The sequence below is a fragment of the Chaetodon auriga genome, chromosome 16, assembly GCF_051107435.1.
Source record: "Chaetodon auriga isolate fChaAug3 chromosome 16, fChaAug3.hap1, whole genome shotgun sequence".
Lineage (NCBI taxonomy): Eukaryota > Metazoa > Chordata > Actinopteri > Chaetodontiformes > Chaetodontidae > Chaetodon > Chaetodon auriga.
The window spans coordinates 4,105,429-4,127,116 of NC_135089.1; the positions used below are offsets into that span (position 1 = coordinate 4,105,429).

The window sequence follows — 21,688 nt, forward strand, 5'->3', positions numbered from 1 at the left end:
CTTGGGGGTGTGTCCGCTAAAGGCGCTGAAAACATGCCACAACTACAACCTCTAAGACTAAATTAATGCACAACTCCCTAACAAAAATGTACAATTTAAAAGAAGTCTTCGGGAGGGAGGTGGCGTAAAAACGTAGCTTAAGTGACTATTAACAAGCCATCCCTAAACAGTCATCTTTATGTGAAATGGCCGTTTTTTCTAATGGAAAAACAGCACTAAACATCGCTAATCAAATATCAATAACGCGGTACTGTCCCATTTCTTACCTAAAATGTTTTCAGAAACCTCTTAAGTTTACTGTTAAGCAGTAAATTGAGAAAGTTAGTGTCGCGGCCGCATTGTTCCCCTCCCCCAACATGCTAACAGTCTCGATGCTAGCGGGACATTAACACACTAGTATGAACATATTAATGCATGAAAAGAAATACAATTACAACTCTAGAACGTAACACTGTTAATACACTGACCTCACTTGTGTTTTTAGGTAAGTTACCGTCAAACTTGCAAGTTGAATCAAAACAGTGAAAGAACAGAGACAGTTAGCTCCCTTACCTGCCCGGGAAGACGACGCCACAAAGAAGGAAGTAAAGTCAACGGAAGTGCGGCAAGAGCAGTTTCAAGAATAAGATGCTCGTTATACTTCCAGCGATAATCCCTTATATTTCCCTTTATGGAAAGGCGTCTGACCCTAACCTTAAACCCAATGTTCTTGTTTGCGCAAGTTCATATGAACATACTGAAGATATATCAACAACACGTATTGGACATAGGAAACATGATAGCGGAAATGCTAACCCGCATCCTTCAAAGTAAAAGTTTGCGCTTCGATCCATATGAAATCCAGTGAAATTCTTCCAAAATGTATAAAGCCCCGTTCATATTAGGCTATAGTGCAACAACATCGCAGTACTACATTAACATATAAGCTTGACAGTAGAAGCTAACTTTCTGTTGCTGCTGAGCCTCTTTCTCTGTGATAGCTCATTTTATATTGTAATATGCCACCACACATGCGCTGTCATTATTAGCCCAGTGAAAACAAAATAAGTTTCCTTACCTTAGCCAACCAGCTAAAATTTTGCAAGATGAGCAATGGGGACGAAGATGGGCATTCACGGTCTGGACTCTCTTCAAATGTCTTGTGGCTAGATGATAGCCCGCTGCATTTAAAAAAAAACGCACTTTGGCAGGAAGTGCTTTTCAATTAAAAATTGCCTGATTACATTGATTTGAATTCACTCAATATTCTCTCTGTTTGGAATTAAATAAACAGAATGCTTATGTTTTATCTAACTACAATGAGTGGATTTTATTCCAAACATTTTTATTTGAAAGTTAATTAAATAATTGCCACAAAATCAAAGACACAATTATATTGAATATATTTTACCTAATACATTAATTCAAATCTATCTCATCACAGAATCATTTCTTACAGTGTATTTACTCAAAATACGTGTGAGTATCGATCTTCTCACCAAGTCTCAGCAAGAAAATTAAGCATATTTCCCGAAACGAACACCTGACATCAGATTTGTCTGCACATGCAAACACAGCCAGCCTTAGTTTAGCCCCAAACACAAACCGGACACATGATGCAATGACATCTCTGTTTATTGTATTATAGATGTCCACTTCATTTGCACACATTTTTGATTTTATTTTTGTTTGTTTGTTTTTTTTACATTTTATGGTGTCTTTTTGTATCTTGTATCAACTCTAAGAAATTCACATTTACACAATGCATTTTACATTAGTAAGTAAGTACAGGTGACATTCAGCTTCTTCGGGAGCAGGTCCTGATCTATCAGTATCATGTTTGTAATAATATCACAGTGAACCCCCCCACAGATTTCATGTTACAGCATATTACATGTCCTGCCGCCTCTGAAATGGAGGTAAATGATGAAACTTACTGTACATGCAGACCTCTGTACAGTAGAGCTGATTCTATTGACAACTAGCATATGTGAGTCTTAGAATAGAAGTCTTAGGTGACATGTATATGTTTTGTAATGCTACATGACCATATTAGTTGCCAGTATTTATAGCATGTTAACATACAGTATGTGTTCACTGGCAACCTATTTGTACTGTAAGTCTCTCTATATTGGTGCCAGGTTTTATACAGTTTGCTTGAGTCTCCAAGGTTCATCTTTAGCTCTGACTTCTGCTCACCAAAAACCTTCATTAGCTCTCAAAATATCAAAGAAATGCACATAAAATCATAACGTAAGTGGGAAAAACTGCCAAAAATATAGTCAAACTTCTGAACTTAAAGACACCCGACACTGTACACAGGCACTTGAACTGTGGTACACTCTTTGAGTGCATTCATTTTACATCTAATAAGTGCTACAAAATAACATATCAGTTAGAAAAAATACTGAGTCCAAAAGTGTAATACTATTCATAATATAAACCAACAGGAAAATGTAAAGACAAAAACGATTTACGACAACAGAATGAGGGCAAATTTAAACCTTTTCCTTGAATGGGTCTTGCATATTTCTGTTTATATTTGGGTTGTACATTCTTACACTGTGTGTCTCATTTCACAAGCTGCTAGAGAAAGAGAATAAGTCGGTTCAGGGTAGATGAGTGCACTGCCGGAGGGCTGATTGGGCCTCAGGGGGAGACAGAATCGAGCAGGAGGCTTTTTCTTTCTTTAAATCAACACTCTGGTCAATCATACTGTAGCAGCGTCTGCTTTAATGTCACTGCCACAGCAAGGATCAGGATGAATCATGCCGGCTCTCTCAATGGAGGAGTGAATCATACACTGTGTGTGTGTGTGTGTGTGTGTGTGTGTGTGTGTGTGTGTGGTCACATGTCCACACTGCACGCCCACATCCACTGAGGAGCTGCGAGCAGAAGTACAGCAGCATTTGGTTTGTTTCCATTCATAACGCTGCAGTGATACAGGATGAATCACAAGTGAAAAGAGCAGAAAGTTTAATTGTCTTGAGATGTTGGTGACCATGTGACCCATCCATGCAGCATCGCACAGCATACAATGACTCACTTTCTCTGTCTGCCTGACATTTCTTATCCAGCTATTGCTCACTAAACTCTGCTCACAAGCAAACACATCTCATTTCTCCTTTAAAGCAAGCTGCAAGAGCTACATGACAAGATTGATGCTACTCATGCACCAAACAAATCAGATAGAAAGTTTTAATTAGAGGGCCTGGTTGGCAGATTTTGGTACTTTTGGACGGAGCCAGGCCTGTTCCCTTAATTTCCCGTCTTTCTGCTAAGATAAGCTAACCAGCTGCTGCCACTATCTTTATATCTACTGCAGAGATTTGAGAGTGGAATCAATCTTCTCATCTCAGTCTTGGCATGAAAATGTCAAACTCTATTACTTACTTTATTACTTTAAATCCATCTGTGTCTGAATCGCGTTAGCTAGTCTGCATGTCGACCCGTAGCTATATCATTTTTCCGCTGTTTTATATCTCTACTTACCTACTCGTACATCTACAGGTTGTTTACAGAAATCCTTTCCAGATCTCGATGGTTTTTTTTTTCTTTTCCTTTTTTTCCACCACAACAAGAGGGACCCTGAGAAAGTACCCCTGTAGGAATGAATGCTAAAGCACTGCAGTCAAAGCTCAGCTCCAGTACTCCTCTTTCACAAGATATCTATGTCAACTGCTTTTACAGTTACTGCAAGCAGCAGGGGGGCAACATAAAAGTGGTCCTGTGTGATAAAAGGTGCCACCCAGCCTCGCTGCTAAGTGCTTTTATATCACCATGGCAATATAGTAAATGTCAGTGGCCTCGGACTCGGATAAGGGATCTGTAATGTCATGTTGGGGCTTCAAAGAGAGCCGTGTCGCCCCTCTGTCGTCCGCAGCATTAATCCCGATGAGAAGTGGCTGAGCCGAGCGGAGCAGAGGGTAAATGAAGCTGAAACCCTGAGGTAATTACTACCTGCCTGTCAGGACGTCTCTCTAATGGGCCCCGTGTTGACGTGAGCGCCGCCACCACCTGTGCATTAGCGCCTCAACCCTGCTTATCAGGCTCCATCACGCAGACGGAGCTGTACGCAAGACTGTACGAGTGAGCGCGTGGAGGGTGGTGGTGTCACTGAGCTGAGGACAGCGAAAACAGTTTGCCTTTGAGGGGTGTCCCAATTTTCCACTCAGTAAGTGTAATGACACTGACAGATGGGATTCCTTTTCTCGTGTTTTTTCAGTACCAAAATTCATTTAAGCCTCTGTGTAATGAGCAGCTCTGTCTACTGGGTCGCTGATGGCGTCACAGCTCCTTTTTTGGTCATCTTTGCTTCCCCTCAGACACGTCAACTCATCGCAGTGAGTCAGCAGAGCTCCACGGTCCAGAGATGGTTCTCCCATGTCGCACATCCAGGCTCCCTCGAGGACCGTGGAGGCACCCTGCTGAATCAGCCATGTAACCGAAGCCACAACATGAAAGTAATGCACCACAAACAGGAGGCAAACATTTGGGGTGCGTTACATTATGAGTATGAAATTACTGAAACACAATCCCTGTGAAGGGGTCTATGTGAGCGATGGGTTAGAGAGTGCAGGTAGAAAAATAGTTCATTACGCCTGGACCACATGGCAGTTGACCTTTCTTCCCAAACATGAGTCACCTGCATCAGTCAGCGCAGCCAATCTCAAACAATGACGCAAACATCTTACAAGACAACATGCCATGAAATGCGTCTGCGGTGATAAGATAAAAGAAACTTCAGATGAAGTTGGGAGTGACTCACGGCTCCCCCGCTGCTTTTTGTACAGCTGATGACGGTGGGGGTGTAATGGAGCGAATCCTACGGAGAAAGACGAGGATTATCTGAGGACGGGACGCCACAGAGGAAGATGTGAGAGGAGAAAAGTGTCTTTGATGCACGGGGAAAAGAAAGGGGAGATAATGGAGAACCTCTCTGCCTATTTACCTTTCAGGCACATACGTTTCATGGCTAGTGATTGCGGAATTAGAGGGAGAATGGAAAGCGTAGGAAGGTTACTAAATTGGCAGTTAGTGAGAATTTTGTCAATATTAGATACTGGAATAGTCAGTTAATACGAGATGCACTGGCATATATCTATGATTATGTATCTGCAGTGACATTAGTCCAGATCGTGGTTGATATTGCCGTCGAGGTCGTGTCCAGGCACGCTGATCGATAGAGTCGGGCTCTATGTGCAGGGATGAAGAGTCAAACTGTGGCCCAAAGGTGCTGGGGGGGGGTCCATACAAGTCACGTCTGTGCTCTGTGGCCACATCACATTTAGTATGAATCAGAGTCAGTTTTACATTCCCATGTGGGCCCCCCGCTTTCTTTTTTGGTCCACCGTTCAAGTCCTCACTCTCTTCTCCCTGTCTTCAGCCATGTCGCCTCCTCTTCTTCCTCCTCTTCCTCAGACTTCAGGGGGAGGCGTGTCAGGCTGGGGGCCGCCGTCCACCCTCACCACTGAGGAGAGAAAGTGGACAGAAATATGTCAGGAGGAAGACAGGTGATATTTAGATGAGCGGTGGTTCACACAATGAGGCAGATTCTGACTTGTTTCCCACTGAGCAGCTTCTCTTTAGTAAGTCATCTGACTAAGTGCACCTAGATTGGTTTCATATTAGTTTATAACTTCATATCAACCAACAAACCGGCACACCTAAAGTCCCTCTGCTTGGAAAAGCCCCTGATAATCACACTTCTCCCTGCAGGGGGCCCTGTGGTGTCACTCACTCATCCGAACCTGTTCAAACTGGAGTCATTAGCCGGATGAGGATGGGAGACAAATGCTCTCTTTTCCCACAAACCTCTTAACCTGCTGTCAATTGGGGAAAGCCATGGAAACGTCTCGGGAATGCAGAGGCGTTTCTGAGAGGACCCCCGAGTCCGGTGGGTGTATTCTGGCCTTTATAAATGCATCCATGTGCCAGGGAAGTGCAGTACAAGAGGGTCTATTTTAAAGCTTTGGAACAGGGGGCTTCTTTTGTCGACTTATAACGTCATACACCTCCGTTGTTTTCTTCCCTTTTCCCTTCCTAACATCCATCTTTTGTACATATTTTTCTGTTATTAAATACACTTGGGTTGCTATGCCAGCCTCTCTGCTCACTGTTTCTGCCCACACTGACTCTGTCCTCTGATGGCTGCGGTCCATAGCGCTCCACTCTCTTCCTTCCTGTTTAAACAGACACTCTGCAGACATCATCAGTGACAAAGAGCAGAGAGACACTGACGCTGGCCAGCGCAAAGCCATCTGTAGCGCAGCGGCCGGCGCTTTCTGCCTCGGTGCAGCTCTGCCTGAGCTGGCAATGCAGCTCATTTTAAAGGCAACGTCGGGAATAACGGCCACGTGGAGTTCTGATGTTTTAAAGGGTCCAATCTTATTCCCAAGAATCAATACAAGCTGTCTTTCACTGAACCAGTTCAGTCTGCCCTGAGAATGTGAACTCCAAATCGCAGCAAAGCTTTCTCTTTCTTCTTCTTTCTCTTTTTAATCAGCACGCTCAGGCAGTCCTGATTGGACCCTGAGTCACGATAAAGCTTTCAAATGTGCTGATTGGGATTGACTTTCAGATGCCGTCGTGGTAATCACGAGAGCGCCCGGGGAAAACTTTAGAGACACCAGGATTGTTTTACTAATTTGAAAAACACATTACTTGTTTCTCATATTGGTACTTTTACCTCTCCCTGAGGGCAATGGTTCATTGCGCAACTCATTTAATTACCTTTGCATTTAAACACCAAATTCCAATGGATAGATTATGAGTCAATGGATTCATGTGGTTGGACAAGTAAATGCCCCTTCACTCGTGGCCATTTTGCATCTTTTTGAGAGGTATTATGAATGATAACTTTAACTCTTAAAAGCCCGAAAAACTTTTCCCTGTGGGACAGACTCTGCAGGTAAATTGCGATGTCACGTACTTCAGTGCATCAATCAGGATTGTGTATTGACGCTGTGTTCAAAATAGCATGCTAACATGCTGCCTGCTACAAAAGTGGAGATGCTAACAGCTACCATGTACTGATTTTACATTTTATTCTGATGAATATGAATCTGTGTCTTATATTCTGGACTGTATGCCTGCTGCTGCACAGTTTTCATTGTTTTTTTCATTTCATGACTGACATTTGCCTTGACTCCATTTTGTGTAGACTGTGAGGTGAAACACAGGACAGGGATGAGTGGGTGGGTGACGTGAGGGCTTAGAGTTTTGTTTAAATTTTAAACACATTCAATATGCACAACTCAGAGGGGAAAGCAGGCAGCAAAGGAGGTTGTGGGGGCAGGGAGAGGTGCTTTTTCATGGAGATGAGTAGACAGAAATGAGGCCGAGCACCCTTCATGTCGGAGCTCTCACCCCTCGCCAGTGACTCATGCAAGGAATACCCTCTCTGAATGTTGTCAGTCAAAACACGGGCCAATTTGACTGCTTTCTTTCTCTTTTTAAAGGCTTATTTGACTTGTTTTGACTGGAGGTGTTCCCATTATTTTAGCTGCCAGTAAAATATGGTTCATTGGCAACAGGAAACCCCCTGCGACTATTGTGGATTTATGGTGCATATTCTCAGCCTCTCGCGTGCTTTAACAGACCCAGTTGGTTGTGGATAGACCACCGACCCCCAGCCTGAGGGAATTTTCTGCCTTTTTAATGCCTTCCGCACCCAGAGACGGTGCTAATGCCAATTAGCAGGTGCTAAACGCTGATGCTGGATCGGATTTTGAAAGGCAGTGAGACCAGGCCTGCGTCCCATCTCATAACACCTGCTAATGAGCCAATCAGTTAAAGAGGCGACGGGGTTAACGGGGCAGTCATCTTCTCAATGAGCCAATCCCGGGCCGTTCCTCCAAAAGAAATTCCTTCTTTTCTTCAACACGCAAGCAGGCTTTACATTTGTTCAGTGGAAGAATGGAAAGGGGGACTCAAACAAAACACAAAACAAAATAAGCTTTTCCCAAGCCTCATTAGAATGTAATGGGTATCCCAGAAAAGACACAGTGGTGGGGATTGTTCGAGGGAGGATTTATCAGCTGTTTGGCTTGTTAGCACATTATTATCCATGTATAACCATTTTTTAGGCTGTACAATAATTCGCAATAAGACTAGGAAGGAAACATCCTTAGAGAGCACGAATGACTAAAAGAATAACAAGATCACGGCTGAACTTGAGACTCCTTCTTCAGGTAAAAAGCCTCTCAGGTTTATGAGTATAGATCGAGTAAGAATGCTGGTTTCATCTCTGCACCGTAAGCACGATTTGAGCATTGAGGGAAGGCAGACTCCTCTACACAAGTCACATCTCATCCCTGCAGCACTTCCCTCTGTTCTCCAAGATGTTTAGAGGTTATCCTCCTTTAGAAGTGCAGATTCCCTCTTATGCACCTCACTGCTGGTACAAAGCGTTGAGCAGTGAGTGAAATCCCCTGATCACATACATTGATTACTAAAAGATTTAAATTGGATCGAGACAGAAGGTTGGTCTTTAGGAACATCAACATCATGCTCGATGCATTTGGTGTTTTCATGGGATTTTTGGTTCATTTTCTTATTAAATTAAATCTTCATGTAGCACTTATAGAATGGTAAAAAACACAACTAAACACTGTTTCTCTCAGTGAACTGCACTGCACTGAAAGAAGTAAATTAAGCTCATGGCAAATTGCGTTATAATAGATCAGTAAAGTGCATAATGTTGTTGTTATCCCTCCAAGCCAGACATGATCTAGTGAGTTAATCTCACAAGTCCTGCAGACATGCACCCAAAATACTCCCTGAGTCAAAGAGACACAAATATAGATACAGAGTACGAGGTAATTATAGATCAAACATATGCAGTTACATACTTTCCTTATACATCATAAGTCATATTCTGTGCACTAAGATAGAAACTGTGTCAAGCTGTATCTGTCAGCAGTGACTGTTTTAGCCTCATTTTGATGGTGCGCCTCAGCATTTGTGATTAGGAGCCGTAAAGTCAAACTAACACATAAAGCATACAAGCAAAAGTTGAATGTTCAGTCTCACATTCACGCCACTGCAGAGCCTCACAATCATAATCTCTACATTCCTGGAGTCTAATGCATCATGAGTGCATTCAAGATTTGGCCTCACCTATCTGCTGCTGGCAGCTAGGTGTCCGTCCTGCTCGCAGATGATATATAGTTTTTGATCTCAATCCCCTGAGATGTGTCTGTGCTCTGCGGAAAAGGTTTGCACAACGCTGGAAAACCACCACACGTGTTCACAAGATCTCAGCAGAGTATCTTGATGTAATTGATGATGACTTTCTTTGGCAGCTAGTGCCGTGGTGTGAAGCAGGAATATATTCAGACTTGGATGAGTGCCTTGTGTTCAGTTGGACTTTCTGTGATGAATATAAAGTCGTGGGTTAGGGCCAGCTGTCAGATGTTTTTATTTTTAACAGATAATAAATGCAAATAGGTTGACAAACCTTAGGGTTTCATAACTGATGCTTAAAATGTTTTTCCTATACCAATAGGTACACCTGTACACCTGTTCCATATAAAATGCTCAAATTGAAGATGGATGCAATGATTATACTAGCCCTAGCCCAGCCGTAACTAATAACCTGGTTGCATCATGAAAATATTCACATACTCCTGTTTATCGCCAAATTAAAATGTGAGTTTAAGGCTTACCTATCTGCTCCTGTGTGTGTGAGCGTGAGGGCTGAGCCTGGACTTCAGCCTGGGCCTGCTGCTGTTGCTGCTGCTGCTGCTGCTGCTGCTCCTGCAGACTCTGGCTGTCCACCGAGATGCCGCTGTCGCTGTGCAGCTTCTCTCCCTCCGGCGTCACCATCTGGTTGTTTGTAGCCGCACGGTTATTAGCTGCCTGCTTGTTCTGCTTGCAGCTATTCCACCTGTGGAGAAGTGGCATGTCAGAGGAAGATAACGATCCGCTCAATATAATACAGTTATGTGATGCTATCTGAGTTTTAGATATTCGGATTTCACAGCAGTTTCGAGCTAACGTTATAAAGCAATAGATTTAAGCGATAACCGTGTTTTAAATGATTGCTGTCGGATATTCAGAGGTAGTGTGGTGGTAAGAAAGATCTCAGTGGGCAAACAACCACTTTTCTAAACTAAATTATGTCTGCTTTTATGAAGCTTTGACTTTTTTTGTTTTTTCCAGGAAGATCCTTTGGCTTCTCCTTTTTAGCATTTCCAATCGTTAGACTATCCGGCTAACTAGCTTAATAGCTGCAGTGACCAGCGGCCCGTTGCACCACGTATACGTTTGTTCTCTCTTAGGTTTGGGTTCAAAGTCCACACAAAATAATACATGAATCTAGTTTGATACTAAAGTCATGTTGATGTTTGGTTGCACCATGGAAATGTAAGGCTCATCTTAACTACTCCGACGGGAAGTCCAGGCTAACCAAAATGTTGCTGCAGAAAATGCTGTTTTCCCACCCTGCGGTCAGTCAGTGAACAGCACTATTCTTGATGAGGTGTTTATGTCAGTGTTATCTCTCGTAATAGCGAAGAAGCTAACTGCTAAACATAGCTAACGTTAATCACGAAACAACAACAGAAAGGTGTTGTTCATGTAGCATTACTAGCCCAATAACATATTGTAACGTCATGTGGAGGACTTATACTTGCTAAGGGTTAGAGGTAAGTTGTAACTTATGCTTCTGTTGGAGTTATTTCAGATACAACCCTTAAAATGTTGAAATTCCCACATATTTCAATAGTACATCATGTGCCGCATAGTTGCCTGAGAGCAGAATCTGAAACTATAATAAGATGCTCAGAATATGTTCAGAAAGAATGAAAAAGCTGTTCTTAAGAACATGAATGACTCACGAATCAATGACTAAAATATTCATGAGTTATTGAGTGGCACAGTTAACACCTCGAAGTGTTTGCTTATAAAATACCGGGTGCTGAAGGAAGCCACATCATCTACAGTCTGTTCATGTATGATGATACGGACTTGAGGAGCTCCAGCCAGATGTGTGCGTGACTGCCGACAGATCTGGCACTTGAATTTCTTCTGGTCGGCACTTCTCAAACAATCACAGCCTCTAATGAGCTTGTTTACTTGCTTCAAATGTGCCTTAGCTCTTGTATCTGTCTGTGTGAGTGCTTGCATGTGTGGTTGCGTGTACTCTGTAATATGTGTGTGCGTGACCTCTGTAATGCATTGAGTGACTTTTTTATTTCTTTTTTTAGCTAAAACTTATTGTAGTACATTTGAGCGATTGTCTAGAATTGGGTCAAAACCTCTTCAACCATGGCAGGCCTGAATATTGCACCAACCTCGCTGCCATTTTAGCCTGGGGCACCACCCAACACCACCCACCACACTATCATTTCCATCAACTGTTTGCCCTAGATTATACTGTGGCTGAGGTGCAAAACTCAGTTGTGCTAATGTAGGCCCACTGAACCACAAAGCAGCTTTTCATCTCCTTCTACCAACTGACCTCTTAAAAACAATGTAAGCCACCAGGCCCACCACCACGGCAGCCAGGATGGAGCAGTAGATGGGAATGAGGTTTTCGTTGAGCCCGTGGCCGAGGAAGCGAGGAGAGCCGGCGCTGGACGTGGTCGTCTCTCCTCCTGGCATCGGGCTATTGGAGCCATCAGGGGGGAAGTAATTGGTGAAGGAGGGGGTGGACAGACTCATATCGGAGGTGGGAGTGAAATATGTTGGGAGGAGAGGATCTGCATGGGAGAGAAAGGAGGATCGGTGAGAAAAGAAACAAAACAAAGAATCTATAGCCATGCTAGCACCTCTTTGGGGCTGTTATTATTGTTACTGAATCCTGCTTTTACACCCTGCTCACTGTTATTGGCTGGGGGCTACACACCCACTGCCCAAAGGCTGAAGCCCCGAACACAGCAAAATACAGGCAGAGGGTAGGGTCTCTGCAGATACACACTTCCAGAGCATCATAAGTGATGTTTGAGAGGGAATATTATGAGTCATTCCGCCTTTAAATTTAAGTATTAGCATCAAAAGAGTAAAAGCACCCATTATGCGGAGTGGCACCTTTCAGAAAAATGCACTGGATGATAAAATGGACAAAAATCACTGTAATGTTGCAGCTGATAAAGATGAACTTGTTTTAATCCCTGAGAAAGTTTTATCTTATCTTTGCCTGTGCTCACCATTTTTTGAGTGTGTTAGCATGCTAACATTAGCTCTAAACACAAAGTAGAGCTTAGGCTTTCATTAGTTTTCAGCATTTAGTCATAAAAGTATTTGACAAATTGGAATTGGACCCGATGATATGGGAAGTTAAGGGATCACCAAAGATGTTATAACTCATTCTACGGAACGTGAACATCTGTACCAAATTTTATGGCAATTCATGGATACTTGTTCAAACATGGCACTCAAAACCGCAAATGTCATCCTCATGCTCGCACTAGAGGAAAAGTCAAGGCATCACCAAAGTTCTACATTAATATATGTACCCAATTTCACTCCTTCCTGTAGTTGTTGAGTGATTTCAGCCTGAAGTAAAGTGCTGGACCAACAGACCAAGCACTCCTATCATGACGAGACACTTTCACATCTTATCTGTGAGAGCTTGTTTGCTGGGATGTAGTCACCAAGCCCCCGAACAGATGTCTGATACACTGCACACATGCGGCAGCTGTTTCTGATAGACAGATGGGCTCTGGGTGAGTTGCTCTGTGCAGAAAGAAAAGGAATGTTCCTCGATGAGGGGGGCAAAGTATCAGTCACCCACCAGCCCACCCCACGCAAGGCCTGGTCCTGCACACCAGGTCCCTTTTCAACACGTCCCCATCTATGTGATCTCGGCACATTGCATGACATTAAGGCCATATGGATCTGTGCAGAACAAAGTCCGGAGCTTTAGGGAGGTCATTGCTCTGAATTTAGCCTTTGCTGAGGCCAGAGAGGCAGGAAGGCTCTGTGCTACTGGATGGATCTGGTTTCTATCATTGCAAAGCCTGGAGAGAAGAGTCATTTTCATAAATTGTCCTATTTCCTCTTTCTTTGTGAGCACCATTAATGATTCAGTGTAATTCCCCATGCTGCAGCAGCACCATGGCCACTCTGATGGGCATGACTTGTCCTGACAACGCAGTTTACCCATCAAATCTCTCCTACAGACCTGTCATATTATGCTTCTGTTTGGAAAAGCTCTGTAAGTAACACTGCGGTGATTTGTGTGAGATGGCGGAAAAGCTCAGAGTTGTCACGCAGATTATTTCATCCCTCAGGGCACGGTACAGCAGGCTGAGGAGAGGGCCTGTCCAGCCAAAACCAAAACTCCTCTGAGCTCAGCAGCCTGGTGGGGACGGAGAATGTGCAGCCTGGTTCAGATCTGAGCCTCTTATTCCCAGCAGAACCTCAGGCTGCTCCTCATTAGCTTCGTACTGGCGCTCACAGGATTAACCCTGTGGAGACCCCTGAGGCTTCCTTCAAGGCCACAGACTGGGACGCGCTATCCCGAAAACTTTAGGGGTCGTCCTACTTTACAATTGTTTTGTTTTTGATGGTTAAGCCCAATATGGTGACTACAGTGGGTGACTCAGATTGCTTACTGGTTGCCACGTATTGTAACTTGATTCAGCCCTCGTCACTGAGAATTAATACATCTATTATATATATGAGTACTAGGTCACATCCATAGCCTGTTTTACATTTACTGTACAGTGGTTTAAAAACTTACTGACTTCATAAGTTAGTAATGACTCAAACGGTTGGTTCTCTGAAATAAAAAATTCTCATTTCACTCCTCTGACATCTATAGAAATGCAAATACTTTTCACATTATTTGCTCAGACTTTGAGAGATCCACCTCTTAAAATGTCGCATCCGCCCCAATTCACTGGAGGTGAATGAAATTTCATTTGTGCTGCTGACAGCATTGAAAAATTACATTTTAATAATTCAGCAGCAGTGTGTCTTTCCAGAAACTATGTCGCGGTTACTCTGGATAATCCGCAGTCCTCACTGTCTGTCACAGTGTTCGCTGGCACTACTTTAAGCCAAAGAAATAGTCTGTATGAATAGACTCCTGTTGACAGTGATATTGGGTATTTGGGGATGTTGTTTTTGCAAAGACATAGTACTGTTTTAAATGTCACTTCTGATGCTTTTAAGCACCACAATTTCTATTCACCTTCACTTTATTGAAGCAACAACATAAATCTTGGAGGTAGATATCTCAAAACTTTGATGAATAAACCCTAAAATGCTGCCAATTAAGTTATTATAATAACATCTAAGAGCTGTCACCTCATTTTTGTTCACCTGCTAAGACCGACAGAGACTTATGTGTCCCATTATTTAACTGTTTTGTTGACCAACTGGAATTTCCCCAAAAATTAAATGAGTAATGTGGTCAGATGAAGGGGAAAAAAAGTTCAGTGGACCATCACGGCCAAAGGCTGTCCACACATATATCCTCTTTTCACTGACATGGCAGATAGTCAAGTTTCTCCACATTGATTTGTTGCATAATTTACACACAGTTACTCACTCTAATAGTCAGAAGGGACCTTGACGGGCAACTTATGTGGACATATTAGAAAAACCTCTGTTGATCGTTAAGAGTCCACGTTGGTCTGTCATTCTGCATGGTGATGACGGGGCATGCCTGCCTCCCGTGGGGCGGATTGGTTTACTGATATGGTAAAAAATATCTCTCACGGACAGAAAAAACGCCACATGTGCGTGCCATACTTAGAAACACAGAAATAATGCGGAGATCTATTTAAAGCAGGGCTATTGATTCTGATCTGTCTAAAAGGAGGGAGCGCTCAGAGCTGTGGAGCACGGCTGTCTGTATTACAGGCATTTCTTGACCTTTCCTGGGATGTAGTCAGGTTTCCTCAGCTCCGCCATACATCATCCAGCTAATGCAGGGCAGGCTAATGGTATTAGCAATGCAACATGAGCACGCAAATAGAATAAATTGCGAATGGAAGGTGTGAAAGTGAGTGAAAGTGTGCATACGGTCTGGCCTTATATACAGTTTGTCAAAGAAGTTGCAATCTTTACGGCCTCTCCTTTAGCCAACTGGGCTATCAGTCATCCTGCACTACTGTAAGTGCCTCTCTTTGCTGCAATGAATGTTGTCTCCATGCAGACGTTCACATGCATCAGTCGCACCTCTGGACTCGCTGTAAATTGTCTTTCTCATTCTGAGCCAAAATGACGGCTCTCCTGAGAGTCTGCTTCACATAGCACTGACTCAACACAGAGAGCGGGAACAGCTTAACTACAGTACACTACCTCTTTATTGTAACTCCCCCTCTTTCTCTCTATTTCTCTGGGCTGATGCAGAAAACACGTCTGGCTGTAGACCAAAGGATAAACGTGGGGCTCCAGAGGCTGCATACCTCAGCTGGAACAGAATGGGAGCTTAAAGGCGGCGGTGGAGCTTTAACAATTTCATTTTGGCTTCAGTGGGTTTAAAACACTCATGAAACAAAATAAAACTGGCCCAGGACTTTATGAGCATCGGGCTGTGTGTGCAGGGAGATGTGTTTATTGGCGGGGTGTGGACGAGAGGGGGAGAAAAAAAGATTTAATTTTTATGAGCCATTGAGGTCTTTATGGTGAAGTTAACCCCAGGGTCTTGCGCGGAGGTTGATGTCTCGGCTTCTGCCAGGTCAGGGTGGAGATGAGCAACTATCAGGCGCAGCACATGTACAATGCCCTCTTTATCAGCCGCCAAACACTCTTCCTCTGTCCCAGCTCAGCCTCTATCTGAAGCTTCCTCTGTGTTTGTCGCCTGGCGCGCACACATCCATCAAACACTCACGTACTACAAATTATTCAAGTGAGCTCTCTGTCTTCTGTTAGGGAGGGTTAATAGGGAGAGCGGAGGGGAGGGCAGACAGAGAGGCAGAGTGTTAGGAGCGACTGGGGAGGGGGTGCAGATGAACAGAGAAGCTGCTGTAAAGTGCTCTGATTAGCAGGAGTAATTATACTGCAGCGGTGAAGGAACTGAATGCACACTGGCCACCTTCCACCACTCTGCTAGCCCAGCCACTCGAGGGCCGCTGTGGGAAGAGATAGAAAGAGCAAATGAAGAGAGGGGGAGGAAGGAGAGAGAGCGATGAGCAGGGTAATAAAAAGAAAAGAAGCCGGCTTTTATCTGTGTTTTTAATCTTTCGCTCTCTCGCTCCGGAGGACAAACACTCAAACAGACGCTCGACACTTCGCTTTTAATGCAAATCTTCTCAACCGGAGATTGAACAGCACCTTTTGGAAAAACTCTGCCGGGGCCAAGCGGACAGAGACTGTCAATAAAAGATGCAGGATGTGTTTTCAATTTCAGATCAAAGGGATTCACACATGTGCCGTGTCCGGAGTTTAATGAAAAATGTAGAAGTTAAAGCGCACTTGGCAGGGGGAAGAGCGTGCGTGTGCCGTGTTAGCCTGCGATCAGCGGTATTGATTTTGGATGCTCATAAAGAGTGTTTGTGTGTCTGAAGCTGGAGAGGACTATGCTGTGTGTGAGTGTGTGTGTGTGTGTGTGTGTGTCCTGCAGTCGAGCGTGGGTGCTCATAGAGGTCATTCAGCGAAACCTGAGCAGGAGCAGAAGTAATCCCAGGACTCATATCGACTCCTCAGCATAGAATACCAGCACAGCGCATATGCTGCAGCTCTGTCTGTCTGTTTCCATCTCTATTTCTTCCCCTCTCTCTCTTGCTGTCTCTGTCATTGTATCGTGTAATTGACACTTGGTGACAGCTGGATATGAACTGGGGTCTTAGGGAATTGAATATACCCCCAATCGTATCTTTTCTTACCACGTGCAGAAGGGGAGAAAGACAGCAGGATAGCAATTAAAAAATATTTTCCTCACATAAACAATACGCAGACTGGATGATCTTTGCTGCAGAAAACATATCTGCATGCAGAGCCACCATAGACCACCATGGAGGGCCTGGAAACATCATCACCAACACATGTGACTACAGCCTGCATGACAGAGCTCTCATTTCAAACAGACGTCCCACAAGGTCACTTATCGTGCCGTCTCTAGTCACCACCATTGCTGCTGCTACATAGCTATTACTCAGGACAAGGCAGGTCAGAGGTGACACCAGCTGCATGGGTGGGCGCAAAACGGGCAGCAAAAGGCTGTATTGTGACCTACTGCACACCAGATATGTCTAGAATACAGTAGACGTTCTGGGTGTTTCAGGGGGCATAGGGTGCAGTTTGTTTTGCTGTCACTTCTGTCACATTAAAGCCTCACGGGTCTTTCCGAGTTGGCATGGCGTCCTCCGTCCTTGCTGAGGAACAGATTACATTCCTGTGCAGTGTAAATCTTAGATAGATATATGTGGAATCTGGAAAACATGTGGAATTTGGTTACACCCTTGTTTCCAGGATGTTGTTGCATGATTGAGGAAATGTTAACACTGCAGGGATGTTTTTTATTCCTCATGTCTTTGCTTCTATTCTGTGTGATGAACCGCAATCAACAAGCTTGAAATTTGATCTTAGCTTGAGCTGGCACAGATGTGGACATTGACTTGTGCAATAAACATTTGTCCATGCTCTGCAGTGAGAAGAAAGAAAACAAATATTTGATTTGTTGTTGTTGCATCGTCTTTCAACTCCACTCAATCATGTAAAATTGTAAACAAAACTCAGACCGTGCTGTGCAGCTGTGAGGCTGTAAAAAGGCACAGCAGCGCTATGAGCACCAAACGCTAATATCAGCATGCTAAAACACTCTCAGAGATATATACTAACATGCTAATGCTAATAATGGTTACCGAGGTGTAGAGTGTAGTAGAGTGTGTTAGCATGCTAACATGTTAGCTGATACAAACCACACAGCAAAGCTGTGCTGGTGGGGATGTTAGTTCATAAAGCAAAGTATTCAACAAATACATTTTTTTTTATCTTGTGATGGTGCTAGATGACAAGTTGGGATCAGCAAAGTTTTCACAATTCATTCTGAGGGTGACATTGATGTGTATACAAAATTTCATGCTAATCCATCCAGTAGCTTTTGAGACATTTAACTCCAAACCACAAATGTCAAACTTGTGCTGGCGTTAGTGGAAAAGTCAGGGCACCATGACTGTCTGAGCAAGTTTCATGACAATCCAATAGTAGCTGAGATGTTATATTCTCTTGTTTGTGTTCAGAACTACTGTGGTGGTGATGATTTATTGATGATAAAATAATCTAAATGTAGCACATTTGATGGTGTTTGGTAGACGTGAAAGGAAAGGTAGTAAGTCATCGTCTACGTTATGAGCCCTTCTTCCACCTCATCTACCTTTCCCGTTCTTATCTTTCCCCAGTCCATTTCTCCACCGCCTGTCAGTGCTATTAGAGTCTATTAAAAGAGGAATTTGCACCCTCTGTGCGGTGCTACCACATCCGCTGTACTACAACAGGGTGTTGATTTTTGAGGTTCATTAACTTGGTAGGTCCAAATACCTGCCAGCGTCTGAGGCTGTGAAATCCTGACCACGTCAGCCTTCCAATGAGAGATATTGCAGCTCAAGGCTAAAGCCCTCCATACATATCAAAAGCCTTCATAAAACTGTTCATTTAAAAATTATAATGCACACAGGAGATCAATAAAAGGCCCTGCACTAGCAAGTGCTCCTGCTATTAAGCGCTCTCTTCGAAGCATTTAATCACTCCACAACGTAAGTGCCTCTTTGGTCAAAGTTTGTATAAAAAAAAACAAACATGGAAGGAAAAGCGCAGTTCCCAGGAACAGACCATGAAGACAAACTTCTCCTGAAGTCAGGGTTAGGCTGCTGGGAAAAGGTTGTTTTTGTGACTACTGAAGATTTCAAGCCTTATTTTATAGTCGTCATTTCTCTGATGTTGGTTTAAAGAAAGAAAGCAGATTTTTATGAAGGAAACTGACAATAATGCCGCCTAAGACTTCTTCCCTCCCAGATTTGAGCCTTGTAGCCCCCTGATGATTTCGATTTCATGCCTCGTCCAGCCTGAGAAAATTTACAGCTTCCTTGGTTAGGAACTTCCTCATACACCGAGCTCAACTCTGCTCCTCGCACGCTGCCTTCTGCTTTGTGGGAGAGCAGATTATTCATTGTTGCTGTGTTGACACTGCAGCAGTCTTTGACCTTTTAATGCTAAAGCTTTCAACTTCCTGCCATTTGAAAACCTGACCAGCGACGACCTCTGACTGTGAGTGAGACATATATGATGGCTTCAACACAGCTTTGAAATTCCTGGCAACCAGCGTGCAGTATGTGGGCTGTAATTGGTCTCTATTTAATGGTGCTTTCACTTCTGACTTGTTTTTATTCAGTTCAATTAAACTCTGGTCCATTTGCTAAATTTTTTTGCCTAATTAAAAGTTGAAAACCAAAGTATATTTGGTTTACCAATCGTATTTGTTACAGAAAAGCAGAGAATCGTCAGCATTTAGATGAAACTATGGAGAATTTTTGGTATTTGGAAAAATACGGCGAATCATTGTTAAAATAAAATATAAAATATCTTTTCAGCTCTAGTATAAATTTCCCTACATGATGAGTCATCGTGCAATGCTGATGCTGCAAGATGATGTCAGTCAGATGAGTTGTTTGTTTGCAATGAGTCAGTGTGAACAAGAAATGGTCTTTCTTTTCTTTGCTCTGTATCGAGTTACGTTACGTTTAGTTACCTGAACTAAAGGTGTGAAAGCGACCTGAGCATGTGGCAGACTTACTATGACAGACGGAGTCGCTGGTTGGTGTGCACACAGCCAGCTGTATCTCAGTTTCCTCATCACAGATGGTGCAGGGCAGGCAGGGGTCGAGGGAGCTTTCCCGGTCAGAGAAGGTATCGTCCAAACACTCCTCACACACCGTGTCGTGATTGTGTTCGCAGTGCGCAAACACACCCTGGCCCGCCGGGCACACCGTACACGGCGCGCATTGGCCCGACATCGTGTCGAAGAAGTAGTTGTAGTTGCAGACGCAGATGGCGTCGTTGGAGTCGGTGCAAGGCGTGTCCATCCGCATCAGGCCGGTACACTCGGTGCAAGGACTACACTGCTCTGTGTGACTGTAGTTCTCTGAGAAGGTCTCACCTGCAGATGAAAGGACAGGTCGAAGGACGAGAGACAGAAAAGCGAGAGGGAGGAAACGAGAGACGGGGTAAAGAGTGAAGGAGGTTAGAAGATGAAGAGAGCAGGAAATACAAGGAGATAAACAGGAGGATAAACAGTGAGTCTAATGACATTAATCATGTTTACTGCACATTCATTAGAAGGGAGGACACATTGATCCACTGGGCTCTTAGTGATTTGTGCTCCGGGACAAGAAAGGTGCTCTTGTTGGGGAGCGAGTCAAAAGCCTGCTGTGCTCATTACGATATCGATCCCAATGTGTTTGTGCTGCGCTGAGTAAACTACTTTAATCTCAGTTATACACACGGAGTGAAGTGCAGATGCATCGACATGCTCTCACTGATGCAGAGATGGTGAAAACCTGTTTAAAAGTCATCAAGACATCCCTTGGGTATATTTAAAAGCTTTCGGGAGTTTTAACAAGTCATTTGTCAGGTGCGTGAATAAAATTTGTGCACATTTTTCCTTCACATAGTGATGTGACTCATCTACACATGAACATAAGTCACATACGCATGATTAATTCAGTGCTTTTATGAAATTGATGCAACGTATTTTGTTCCTGCATCGAGCACTGTTGAAGCCATGCTAAATATGAAGCTTCAGCCTGCACAAGCTTAGCTTAGCTTAGCTTAGCATAAAGACTGGAAACAGAGGGAAACAGCTAGCATGTCTCTGTCCATTGGTAACAAAATCCAGAGGTTCCACACCTCATTAATTACCAACTGTAGTTTGTTTGTTTTGCTTCATCTGTAGAATAAACAAAGTATGAAAATTACAAGTTCTGGTTTTATGCTGGACTATGTCTTGGTCAGGGACACTAGACCTCTTGTAGTCTTCACCTCACAGTGACAGCGTGAAGCTTACAGTGATCTAGACTCCAAAGTAACCATCCCCAGAGCTTTGCAGGGCTCAGACTGCTCAGCTGGACAAATGTTGTTCTGCACTTCTGTTGTTGATTTATAACTGTGAGCAAACCAGATAGACCACAGTTGAGTTGTGGAGAGTACTGTTGAACAGAATGAGGTAAAATCTGCGCTGACTAATTGCCTGCTGCTTTTCAATTACCTCAAACATTTCAGATTTGCTCTCCAGGAACGTCTGCATCAGGAGGGTTTGGGAGAGTTCATCACTGAGGAAGTGATGACCTCAAATTGGCTTATTTCTTACACTGAGACTTCCTAAGGGCACAAAGTAATCTATTAATATTGCATGTTCATATAGAATTATTTTCAGATATAATTGGATGCCTGCTGAATTATGCATACAGTGAGAGAGAGGGGGTCTGTGAGTGTGTGTCGTACGAGTGTGTTTCACTGGTTGAATGAGATGGGAGCAGAGAACAGCTCAGAGGCAGCTTCACTGTTCTCCAAATCCCATTTTACTGTTTTTGTGGCACGATTAACATGAGAGCAGTCACCTTGAAAGATCAGACAGAGATGACACAATGTGGGACGTTGCATGCAGAAATCATTGTAAGGCTGGCAGAGTGCAGCAGGAAGTTTAGCATCTACCCATCCAGCCCAAACACTTCACAAAATGAGATTATGAGACAAGAATGCATGCAGAAACAGCTCCGTAAACTCTTAACTGAACACCAGAGTCTGCCTGTTTCAT

General features: G+C 43.6%; 1 protein-coding gene across 1 annotated transcript in view; it reads right to left on the bottom strand.

The window, feature by feature from the left end:
* Nucleotides 1-1,596: 1,596 nt before the first annotated feature.
* Nucleotides 1,597-21,688, bottom strand: part of ngfra (nerve growth factor receptor a (TNFR superfamily, member 16)) — a 29,529-nt gene continuing 9,437 nt past the window's right edge. Inside the window, exons 3-6 of the mRNA XM_076753082.1 lie at nt 19,670-20,032; nt 11,444-11,684; nt 9,648-9,868; nt 1,597-5,449 (exon numbers count right to left, since the gene is read on the bottom strand). Of these exons, the coding sequence (XP_076609197.1) occupies nt 5,397-5,449; nt 9,648-9,868; nt 11,444-11,684; nt 19,670-20,032 (878 nt within the window). The 3' untranslated portion in view covers nt 1,597-5,396. The remainder of the gene's footprint in view (nt 5,450-9,647; nt 9,869-11,443; nt 11,685-19,669; nt 20,033-21,688) is intronic.